The sequence below is a fragment of the Acanthisitta chloris genome, unplaced genomic scaffold (assembly GCF_000695815.1).
Source record: "Acanthisitta chloris isolate BGI_N310 unplaced genomic scaffold, ASM69581v1 scaffold44297, whole genome shotgun sequence".
NCBI lineage: Eukaryota > Metazoa > Chordata > Aves > Passeriformes > Acanthisittidae > Acanthisitta > Acanthisitta chloris.
This window is the reverse complement of record NW_008681833.1, coordinates 3,085-15,023: the sequence shown is the minus strand read 5'-3', so window position 1 is coordinate 15,023 and position 11,939 is coordinate 3,085. Positions and strand designations below refer to the sequence as shown.

The 11,939-nt window shown below is 44.2% G+C and overlaps 1 protein-coding gene across 1 annotated transcript in view; it reads left to right on the top strand.

The window, feature by feature from the left end:
- Window positions 1-10,917, top strand: part of RHPN2 (rhophilin, Rho GTPase binding protein 2) — a gene marked incomplete at its 5' end in the record, with an annotated part of 16,030 nt that extends 5,113 nt beyond the window's left edge. The window contains 10 exons of the mRNA XM_009078231.1: window positions 668-792; window positions 1,919-2,085; window positions 4,895-5,082; window positions 5,711-5,867; window positions 6,482-6,601; window positions 6,689-6,883; window positions 7,661-7,737; window positions 8,344-8,490; window positions 9,301-9,456; window positions 10,666-10,917. Of these exons, the coding sequence (XP_009076479.1) occupies window positions 668-792; window positions 1,919-2,085; window positions 4,895-5,082; window positions 5,711-5,867; window positions 6,482-6,601; window positions 6,689-6,883; window positions 7,661-7,737; window positions 8,344-8,490; window positions 9,301-9,456; window positions 10,666-10,917 (1,584 nt within the window). The remainder of the gene's footprint in view (window positions 1-667; window positions 793-1,918; window positions 2,086-4,894; window positions 5,083-5,710; window positions 5,868-6,481; window positions 6,602-6,688; window positions 6,884-7,660; window positions 7,738-8,343; window positions 8,491-9,300; window positions 9,457-10,665) is intronic.
- Between the last annotated feature and the right edge of the window lie 1,022 nt (window positions 10,918-11,939).

Here is an 11,939-nt window from a genome sequence, read left to right as displayed (position 1 = left end):
TGGTCTCTTCTCCCAGGCAACCAGCAGCAGGACAAGAGGGCACAGACTCAAGCTCTGCCAGGGGAGGGTTAGGTTGGATATTGGGCAGAGATTTTTTCCAGAGAGAGTGATCAGACATTGGAATGTGCTGCCCAGGGAGGTGGTGGATTCACCATCCCTGGAGGTTTTCAAGCTGAGACTGGATGTGGCACTTAGTGCCATGGGCTAGTGACCACGGGAGGGTTGGGCTGGATGATCTGTGAGATCTTTTCCAACCCAGTTGATTATGTGATTCTATTTATCTTACTTACTTCTTTTTTCTTAAAAGTATTGTAAATTTAGCAAAAAGTGAATTAACCTGGCAAAATGTAGTGAAATAGTATTTCTGGCTATTGTTGGTTTCCTGTATTATGCTGGAAACACAAGTGTTCTCTGTAGCTGTCAGAAAATACCTACAATCTTTATTTCATTAACTCTGAGACTTGCCAAACAGATCCTGTTTGCTTTCTTAAAGGTTATGTGCTCCTGTGCAGCCTAAAAACTTTATTTGGAATGCGTCCATAAGGCCTTAGGCTTCCTGCTCTCAGATTCCACACATTGCTGTGCCATGCAGAAGCTCAAAGGAAGCAGAGCTTTATACTTGGTGTTTCAGAATTCATCCCCTGACTTGAGTCTCCTGTGTTGCTAGGCCTGCCGCACTCCCAGCCGAGACGAAGCTGGCATTGAGATGTTGATAAGCTATTTCCTGCAGCTTGGTTATGTAGAAAACAGATTTTTCCCACCCACCAGGCACATGGGAGTTCTATTTACATGGTGAGTATGTGGTTCATGTTTCTCCACCTTTTTTCTCAGAGCACTGTTCAGCATTAAGTGTGTCTGCCCCCGACTCCCTGCAGTGTGTGTCGGCAATTTTTCGTCAGAGTTAAGAGTAAACCTCAATACAACACTCAGTGCCCCCGACTCCCTGCAGTGTGTGTCGGCAATTTTTTGTCAGAGTTAAGAGTAAACTTCAATACAACACTCAATTTTCATGCTTGGCTAGATTATGATTTGGGCTGTACAGGTTAGCACAAGGGAAAAAGAGGAAATGATCTAATTTTGGACAGCTGCAGACACTTAGTGAACTCTGAACCTTGGCACATGAGGATTGGGAATGGGTCATCCCTGCAGTGTGTGTCGGCAATTTTTTGTCAGAGTTAAGAGTAAACTTCAATACAACACTCAATTTTCATGCTTGGCTAGATTATGATTTGGGCTGTACAGGTTAGCACAAGGGAAAAAGAGGAAATGATCTAATTTTGGACAGCTGCAGACACTTAGTGAACTCTGAACCTTGGCACATGAGGATTGGGAATGGGTCAGACCTTGATTCCCTTCCTCCAATTTAAGTCCCATTTGGGCCAGGAGAGAGAAAGGAGTGACTTAATTTATTGTAGGGGAGTATTTACTACATCTCTGAGCAAAGTTTGACTCTGAATTCAAAACTTTTATGATGACAGAAGATGCCTGCAATGCAGCCAGGAGGAACTGTTAGTTCTAGTCATAACTGCAAACAAACTTCAAACACAAGCAACAGAGGGTCTGACCATGCCAACAGTATATGTTTGGCAACATATAAGTAAGTAGGAGAACATAGCAGCACATGTGGATACTTCCCCAGTGTTTCTCTGGGATGTTTTATTGACACTTCTGAGTTAAATCAATAACCTTATGGAGCCACAACTGCAAAACCTGCTGAAAAACAAGCCTCAAATCAAGCTGTTCCCTGGCTTGCAGTGAGTGGATTGTCCTTCTAGAACATAACATTTCTATACACCTTAATTTTCACTGAAGCAGAACACTTGCTAAGAATTCCACTTTGGAAAAACAGAATGGAAATACCTGTTGTTTCAGTGGGCTCTGCTGGTCCTAACACTTCTCCTGATATTTGTTTCCCAAGGTATGATTCCTTCACGGGTGTCCCGGTGTGTCAGCAGAATCTGCTGCTTGAGAAAGCAAGTATTTTGTTCAACATTGGAGCTCTCTACACCCAGATTGGGACAAGGAGCAATCGGCAGACCCAGGCTGGGCTCGAAAACGCCGCTGATGCTTTTCAGAAAGCTGCAGGTACCTGTTCTAAAACACTGGGAGGGTCTTTGGGCAATGTCACTCTGATGTCCTACAGATTTCCACGTTTTCTGCTGACTTCATTAGAACTCAGATGAAGCTTTAATTCAAATCCTGGAACTGCAGTCTGGATGTGCAGACACAGGCTGTGAATACTGTGGTTAATGATTACTGAACTGCAGTTCAAACATCCAAGTTACAGCACCAACATCAGCTGTTTGCTGCTCGTTCCTGGTTTCACCAGCACAGCTGCTTTCAGCTCAGTGATGGCACATTGATGCCAAACCTGTACAGGAGACAGTCTGAAGGTTTGATAAAAAACCTTAAAGCCTAATTTTCTATGTGGAGGTCTTAAAAATTAATCTGGTGACAGCTGCAGTTCATTGGAAGTTGGCTACCTATTTTCCATAGATTGCAAACAGATCCAAACTAATCTGTGTTCCAAGGAAGGAAAAATGGAAGTTCTACTAAAGGGATCATATCCCTTGAAGTGACATGTTACAAAAGCTTTTTTCTTGTTGGGGCTTTTTAAATAGGCTTTCTAATTTTTATTGTGAGTATCATGTGTGCTGCACATAAGCTGAGAGACCTGACCTGTGTAATCTGTGCTGTAAGATCTATTTCTGCACTAACAACCCGTGGCTTGGGTTCCCCTGTATTGGTAGCTTTATCAGCTCTAAACTCTTGAGTCGTCATGAAAACTCTTCTTTTGAACACACAGCCCAGCAAAAAAAAATAAATCTGTATTTCTTCATGCATATTTTAAATAAGTTCTTTTTCAACCTTCATACTTCATCTGAAAGAAACATCAGTGGTTGGGAAACTTTTCCCTTCTATTACTGCTCCTTCCATTTTGCAAACAAAAAAATGGCTGCTTTTCACTGCAGTGTGTTTGCAGAGTGAATTCCCAGCTGGAAAGGCTTTGTTTGCTACCACAGTCCCTCTGAGAGCCCCAGAGCAACGTGCTCACTGTACCTGTGCATGGCTCCCTAGCACTCGGTTCCCTCTGCAGACACGACTCAGAGCTCGTCTCAGGAGTTTCTCAGTGCTGAGTGGAAGATGCTGCACAGAGTTCATCCCCAGCAAAGCTCTCTGCAAAAGCACAAATACGTTGAGAACAAAAAACCCCTTATTTTCCCCCCCATAGTTTGAGTTCCTTTCAGCAGGGCACTCTGTCAGTACTTGGGCTGCACCTGGCATGTTTGGAGTTCATTTTTTTAGTGCCAAAAGGTGGAGGTGGCCACAGCTCAAATTTGTGTAAGGGCAGGTTAAAAATTAATGCAGATAGTCATTTATGTGCATATTACAGTATAAACCACAAAGATTAAGGGCAGTCATTTTTGGGAGCACCGCAATTTTGAAACCAAAAGCACTCAAATAATTACCTTTTTTTGACACAATTACAAGTGTGCCATGGAAAATTAAAAAGCAAGGAGACTGTGAAGAAACCTCAGCACAACGTGGCCAGAACTGAGTGTAGTGGCAAGAATTGAGCCTCCAGAAGCTGAGGGCAGAGGTCTCACTCTGGCACTGGTGCAGGAGTGCCAGCAGCTGGCAGCCAGCAGAGCTCACCAGACCAGCCGGGCGACCTCCCAGCCACACAGCTGTTACCTAATGTTTGCTCTACAGCTAGTGCTTGCTTCGGATCTGATAAATGGCAGGAATTATTAATGTGTTGGTGGAGCCCAAGGGCTAGAGCAGAATCTAATTTTACCCTACCAAACATCAACAAATAAAAATTGTAGTTCACTGAAGGCTCTCGCTGGGACACAGCGCACGGAGCAGCACAGGAGCACACAGTGCTAGGGATTCAGGTGGACTGTGAAGATCCTCCTGCCCCTCCCACCAGAGCAGGTTGCTCAAGGCTCACCCAGCCTGGCTGTGAACACTGCCAGGGTTGGGGCAGCCACAGCCTCCCTGGGCACCCTGGGATAGTGAAAGATTTCTTCAGCCTCCCTGGGCACCCTGGGACAGTGAAAGATTTCTTCTTAATATCAAATCTAAATTTCCCCTCTTTCAATTTATACCTGTTACTCTGTGTCCTATCAGTACAGTACCTAACACAGAGTCCTCTGCAGCTTCCCTGGAGCCCCTTCAGCTCCTGCAAGGTGCTCTGAGGTCTCCACACAACCTTCTCTTCCCCAGGCTGAACAGCCCCAACTCCCTCAGCCTGTGCTCACAGGGAGATGCTCCAGTGCTTTTACCTCCTTTGTGGCCTCCTCTGGACTTGCTCCAACACTTCCATGTCCTTCCTATGCTGGGGACACCAGGGCTGTGTGCAGCACTCCAGCTGGGGTCTCACAACAGCAGAGTGGAGCAGGGACACAAGTGAGTAGAGGGGGAGCACCTGAAAAGGGGATTCATAATTAATGGAGTTTGTATGTTTGTTTTTCCTCCCATCCAGAGGTTCTGCTGTCATTTCCTTACAGCTGTGCAGACATCCTTCTCGTTCTTGTCCCCTGTACAAGCCCTAGCCTGACTCTCCCACACACCACTCACATTCAGCTAGGCACAGCTTTGGGGTCAATCACAAGAGTTGTTACAAGCCAATCTGAAGTCAGAGCCCCCAAAACCTGCAGCTGTGTGGCTCCCGAGTTGTGACCCTGAGCACTGTGCCTGAGGATGGCTGATGGCAATGCAAGGCAGAACCCTCAGGCTCGTTTAATTTCACGTGTGCTAAATCCCTTCAGATTGCTGTAGTGCAATACTGGAAAATGTTCTTGCAGTCCTAATGACTATGCAACATACTAGAGTTGAGTTCACTTGTTTCTGTCTTTGCAGTGCTGACAAAACCATTCTGTAATTTCAGGAGTCCTAAGCTACTTAAAGGAGACCTTCACTCACACCCCGAGCTACGACATGAGCCCAGCCATGCTGAACGTGCTGGTGAAGATGATGCTTGCACAAGCTCGAGAGTGTGTGTTTGAGCAGATTGGGCTGACTGGAATCCGCAACGAGTTTTTCACCCTAGTGAAAATGACACAGGAAGTTGCCAAGGTAAAATATGGGACTTGAGTCTTAAAACGACTGTTTGCAGTGCTGTTTACAGCACCCACAGCTTCTAGGGATGTTACCAGAGTTCCTTAAACCTACATGCTAACAACCCTTCCTGGAAAGCAGAAATAGCAGGGGACAAGCTGCAGTGAGAACCACAACCCTTCAGAAGATTAGAACATGAGTGGCTGCAATTTAAATAGTATTTGAGAACCATTACAAGTTTTTTAACCCCTAAATAATGAAGTTTGACAGAAACATGCTGAAACACTCCAGCAGTGAACCTGAGGAGTTTTTACAAGCTGTTTTTCATTCTGCACTTTCAAACAGTACAGATGTTGTCCACAGAACTACAAGCCAAAGGTCAGGGCTAACTCTGAAGCCAGAGAGACTGAACTGACTTAGTCCATCTGTTCTCATATGAAATTAATTCACCTTTCTTGTAAGGGAAAAATCAGAGATGGAATTTCAAATTTTTCAAAGCTTATTGCCAGTCCTTTCTAACCATATTTTTTCCCTTCTTTGATGGGATGCACACAAAATTATCTTAAGGCTGAATATATCATCCCTTACTTGAGCTCCTGGGGGCTATTGCTAAATTCTCATACTTCAATTCTGTGCTTTATTTCAGGTGGGAGAGGTTTACATGCTGGTTAACACTGCAATGAACCAGGAGCCAGTGAAAGAGAATATTCCCTACTCCTGGTCTAAGCTGGCACAAATAAAGTCTGACCATTACAAAGCTCTGGCACATTACTTCATTGCCACCATTCTGTGTGACCATGAACGTAAGAACCTTACTTTTTCTGTATGTTGATATAAATACCAATGATGAACACACCAACAGCTACGATTTGGGCTGTGAATAGCACTAGGAGGAACTTTGGTGCTTCGATGCATGTTAAGCTGTGGTCATTTTCCCACTCAAATATGAGGCCTTGCCCATCTGTGCTTTACAGGAGAGTGTGAAAGTTCAGTAAACCAACTTTTGCAGAAACAGAAGGAAACCATTATATGCTACTAAGTAGTTTGGGTTTTATCAGTATGTTCTGGTATGTAAGTATTGCATATTCATAGAATCCTAGAATTTTAGGGGTTGGGATGGAGCTCAGAGATGTTCCAGCCCAACCCCTGCCCTGGGCAGGGACACCTCCCACCAGAGCAGGTTGCTCAAGGCTCACCCAACCTGGCTGTGAACACTGCCAGGGTTGGGGCAGCCACAGCCTCCCTGGGCAACCTGGGCCCTGTAGATTGTAGATGATGAAACTGCTATAAGTTGCTAAGCACTTGCAATTCCTATCAATATATGTGTGAAAGTATTTCACTGCGTTTGGAGAGCAGGTATCTCACCCAGCACACCAAAGGAGGTGTGATGGCTCACGCTCTGTGCCTGCTCTCCCAGTGCAGCCTGGTGATGATGAAGACCAGCAGGAGAAAGCCTTGTCCCAGCTGTACGACCACCTGCCCGAGGGACTGATGGTTCTCGCTGTTTTGAAGGACAAAGTTCAGAGAAAACAATTAGGTAAGTGCCAGTGTCTCCCAGCTGTAGCTGCAGTTGGCAAAGGCCCGTGTGTGTCCGGGGGTGACAGCAGCACTCTGACCTTTGCAGGGAAGGCACACTTACGCTCGGCCGTCGTGCACCACGAGGAGGCTCTGAGGGTCTGTGGGCTGTGCAAAAAGCTTCGGAACATCGATGTCCTGCAGGAGGTCCTGACAGCTGCTCATAAGCGTTCACTTCTCAAGTATGCTCAGCAGGAGACAGAAGATGATTTTCTCAGTCTGATCCAGGCTCCAGATATCCTCCGTAAGTCAGCACGGGCAGAAACAAAGGATCTCTGACCTGTGTGAATATACTTTATGGGGAGAGGCCTTGAATTTCTCTCTGTGGATACATGTGTGATCTGTAATTACACAACAAATGATGTATAAGTGTATCCTGTACATTTGGAGAGTTCATTCAGATTCCTTGCGCATTTCCTCAGCGACAGGCGAATAAACTTTGTTCCTTGTTTTACAGTGGTTTTCTCTCTGGCCACGCCATTGTGTGGGGTGCATGACAATGGTGGTTATTTAGGATTCAGATTTTTCTGGTGACTTATCTTGTGAGCTAGAAAAAATGGGGAAACTTGTTAAAGTTGGAAACATTTAGGGGAAAAATAACTGTTTCTTAAGGCAAAACTCTGGTACTAGTCCCAGTTGTTAATGCAGTTTGGAGGCTGTTGGATTTTCTACCTTAGTCCAGCTCATACAGTTTTTTCCTCTTTGGAAGCAGTGGGAAAGAATGAGTGCTAGGTTTTAATATTTCTCACGGAAAAATAAATGAAAGAGGTTGTGTAGCACAGTTGTGTTTGGATGGGTTTTTTAAAGTTTTCTCTATTGATACTATGAGCTCTGAGGAGATTTTTAGGCTTATATTCAGATATTTGTCTTACAAATTTCCACAAAAATGAGGTTTTCTACAGCCTGGCAAGAATTTAGGAGAAATTTCTATCTAGGTTGAAATGCAAGACAAATATTTTTTTTTTTTTGTCTTTTAACTAATACTTGGGAGAAAATTAATTTTGATTTCTTTTTGTTTTAGCCAAGACAGAGCATAAAATAGAAACAATTGCTCCTCAGTTTTCCAAGGTGAAAGTTAAAGACTTCTTTCACAAACTGGTAGGTACCATGCTCGTGCTGACCAACCCCTGCCACTCTGAGCATCAATTCACTCTACTGTGAGGGAAGGGACACGAGTGTTTTAGCCTGAAAAAGTGGTTCTGTAGTCTTGATAACTTTCGTAAAGGTCCCATGAAGTCACAGAGATAAGTGCACACAAGTTGAAGGTGGGGAGAGACATAGAGTCCCTGGAGGTGGGCAGGCAGGTGTGTGGCTTGCAGGTGACAGAGCCAGACTGTCAGGGGCTCTGTGTGTGGTGAGTAAAAGCATTCCGTTATGGTTAGGATCAGAAGGTGCAATGTGTCAGGAATCCAGTTATCTCCTCCAAAATGGAGCAATGCAGCACCTTAGAGCCTGCTGCAGCCAAAAGACTATGTACATCTCACCAGAGACCCTGGAACAGGTTGGCAGCTGCTTTTATACCACTCTGAAGTATCACCTGAACAGTCATGAAGGAGGACTAAGCACTTCAGGGGAAGTAGCTGGATGCTAACCTGAGGAAAATCCACATAAGATGATCTTAAGGCATTATAACTCCAAAAACCAGAAGTGCTTACTTATGAATGAGAGCAAAGGCTAACAGGCCTGCTGCTGTGTTCCCCCCAGGGCCCCCTGGCAGTGTTCTCAGCCAAGCAGAGATGGACAGCTCCACGCACCGTCCGCATCGGCCGCGGCGCAGGAGAGCTCGGCTTCGGTCTCAGAGGAGGTTCACCGGTGCAGATTTGTGGGCTTGACCCAGTTTGCCCTGCAGCAGTAAGTACATTGGTGCAACACGAACGATTTCTCTGCAGACTCCAGCACTGCACTGCTTTGAGTGTCACTTAGGCTTGTTCATACTGGTGTGTGGAGCAGTTATAGGGTTCTGCTAGACACTAGTATAGTCAAGTCATATAACCTGAACGTGTTTTCAGTGCTATATACACTGTAGATTAAGTTAGAGTATCTGTATCCCTGACAGCACATGAAACTACAGTTGATTTCTTCCTCTATTCACTCTTAATAGTAAAAAAAGTCGTAAGTAGGGAGCAATATTGGCTTTTACCATCTAATTCAAGAAGTTGGTAGGGATAAATGGTTTAAAAAGTAGCCACAAGAATAAGGATGAGGATCAGGAAGGGAAGGCCAAGGTAGTGTGTGCCCAAGGAAAGAGGGAAAAGAACATTTTATTTGCTTCTAATATGTTGTCCTTTCAGGAGAAAAACCAAAGACAGCATGCAGTGATGAGCACAGTTTGGCTGTAGGAAAGGCAGAAGCAACCACAGAAGTACAAGTAAAAATACTGAAGGAAAGGAAGTAAACCCTGCAGAAAATCTCATGGTGGATGATAGCAAACCCCAGGCTGCATTTACTTAAGCAGAAAAGCAGAAGGGAGATAAGAGTATGCCAGAATCACATTTACCACTGATAGTTTGTGTACTTGCAGAAGCTGCTCATGTCTGGCTAGACAGTGGGTTTACAGCACCTCAGAGGGAAATGCCTTTAAGGCAGAGACTATATGATGACAAAAATGGTTTACACATCTTTGTAATTCCAGATTATAACCTGTGCACAATCTTTTGACAGTCAGTGGGCCTAAAAGAAGGTGACTACGTTGTTTCAGTTGGTGGTGTGGATTGCAAGTGGCTTGGAGTGAATGAGGTGCTGGAGAAACTGAAGAGCGAGGGAGAGCAGCCCGTGGAGATGGAGGTTATCAGCTGCCAGGACACAGCAGCATCCTTGGTATGTAACCAGGCAGATGTGTTTAGCAGGTTGGATATGTGAGTTTTTCCACTTGCCTGACTTTCCTGGTGTATCTTTGCTTCTCGTGGTCAGATATCCCACTCCACCAGTGAACATATGAAGTCTTCAGGCATGTGCTCAGCTCGAAGCAATCAGTTTAAGTCACTGTGACACAGCAGGGGGAAGCAGTCTGTGTGCATCACGGGGGTTGGTGGTGGGTTACTTTGTAGTGGAGCTACCGAGATTAACTGCATTCTGAATTTCAAGACATGGTTAATTTCCCCTAACTTGTCCCAGAGGATCAGAGTATTACCCTGTTCAGCACTGGAAAAGCCACAATAAATGAAGGATGGAATGAAATAGAACATCTAAGACCATGTTTATTCTCTATGCACCGTTAACATAAACAATCTGTGACTTTTGTGTTAGATCGTGGATTAATGTTTGGACTTGGTCTAGTCAGGTACTAAGCTGCTGTAGAAGCTTTAGACTAAGGGAAAAAGATCACAAGATTAAAAAATCTAAAGCTCTAAGAAACTTCCTTGTAGTGTGAAAGAACCTGTAGTTCAGATAAACCCACTCCTTTGTGCTCCTAACATTCCCTGGCAAGCTGAGGCACTGAAGCAGTGTTGCCTTAGCAGTGACCAAGGTGCCCTTGCTGCTGTTAGGTTTTCTTGTTTCGTTGAAGCTGTTGATTTTCTTTATTGAAAATAAGGAATGACACACCTGCCATTCTGAGCAAACTGCAAACAAAAGACTAGAATATAATCAAAGTGCTTCAGGGCACAGAGAGAGAAGGCTGTGCCTTTGGGCATCCCAAAGGAATGCCCTGCAGTAGCTCTTGCTGTGATAACATGGAGCCTGTCACATACAGCAAAAAGACTCCCCTTCAGATTTGGGCAAGAGCTACATGCTTAGGCTTAGTAGAGAGGTTAGTGTATACATTACATAGTATGCCAGAAGCCAGTAAATGCTTAACAACCTGTGGAAAAGATCCACAGGTTCCTTTATGCTTTGGCCAGTGTGCCCTTGAGCCTGCAGAACAGCAGAATCACAGCACTCTGAATGGCCTTGTGCTCAGTTAGCATGTCATTAGCACACAAAGCTTGCTGCAGCCTGCCCTGGAAAGCTATTTGCACAGTAACCTTTTGTTATTGTCAGAATTTTGACCCATTTTGGGTGACTGATTCCTTTTCTTTTTTCCTACAGCACAGCAAGTGTGCAACTTACTCTGCTGGAATGCAGAAGACATACTCCTTAATCTGTTTAGCCATGGACGAGGATAAGACTGATCAGACCAAGAAAGCCCCACTGAAACTGCCTTTTCTGAGCTGGGGAACTAAGAACAGACAGAAAGCTGCAAGCACCCTCTGCCTTCCAGCAGCTGTGAGTGGAAGTTCTCAGACTAAGAAGAAGCTTTCGCCTTTCACAATTCTGCACACAGAAAGTTCATTGTACTGAGCCTTTCAGAAGGATCTTTGTTTAAAATGTACATAAAAATGCTGATCAGTTTTATCTTTGTGTGTATAAATTCAGACACAGCTGACTTCACCTGCTGTGCACTGAGCCTCTCGGGTGGTTCAGGGGCTGGCAGCAGCTGAACACTGACACACCTGATGGGTGGAGTGAAGGGATTTCAGAACAAGATGTAGGTGCTAGAATTGCTTACCTGAGGACTGGAATCCTTTGGAATTCCAAGATACAGTTAGCATGAGTAACTTTTTTATGTAACTGTGCTAGATGGGAGTTATTTATTACAAACTTGATGCTGCATGCAAAAAAATAGGGGACACATTAAAGGATGATTTTGCTCTTAGTCAATAATAAATCACTTAAGATTACTTTAAAGACTTTCCTAATGAACCACAGGTGAGAGAATAGTGTTATCAGAGCAACTAGCCTTGTGCCAAGGGGAGTGTCCCCAGATCCCCATCCCCAGAGTGGGGCATATGGCTGTGAGTTTTATGCAGAGACACTTGTTTCCTGGGAGTCCTAGATGTGTTCTACTGGGTCAGTAATTTAATTCTGGAAGAGAACTAGAAGGCTAAAAAGTCAAAAGATCTTTGGAACTCCGAAAGGCTTTTACTCTGCTTTTTCTCATCTGGATTCCATTTTAAATTACTGATGATTCAGTTGTTAAAAAGAGGCTTTATTCCAAACTTGCCATTATTTAACCTACTTAAGACTTTTATCTCATTAATCTTGATAAAATGGATAGCTGTGAAACAAATCTCAAAATGGTCATGATCTAGTATATTGATCAGGAGCACAAAAATTGTGGGGATGATTTAAGATATGAGAGGCAAAAGTGCTTGTGAGTCTTAAGTGGCAGAATATTTATTTACTATCACATCAAGCAAAAAAAAATCCTTCTGCCCTTGGGAGAATTCATAAGCAAGGAGACAAAAATAACGTGAGCATTTCTCTGAGGCTCTATTTTCTGAAACTAACTGAGAATTGCTAACACTGTAGTGTTAGTTAAC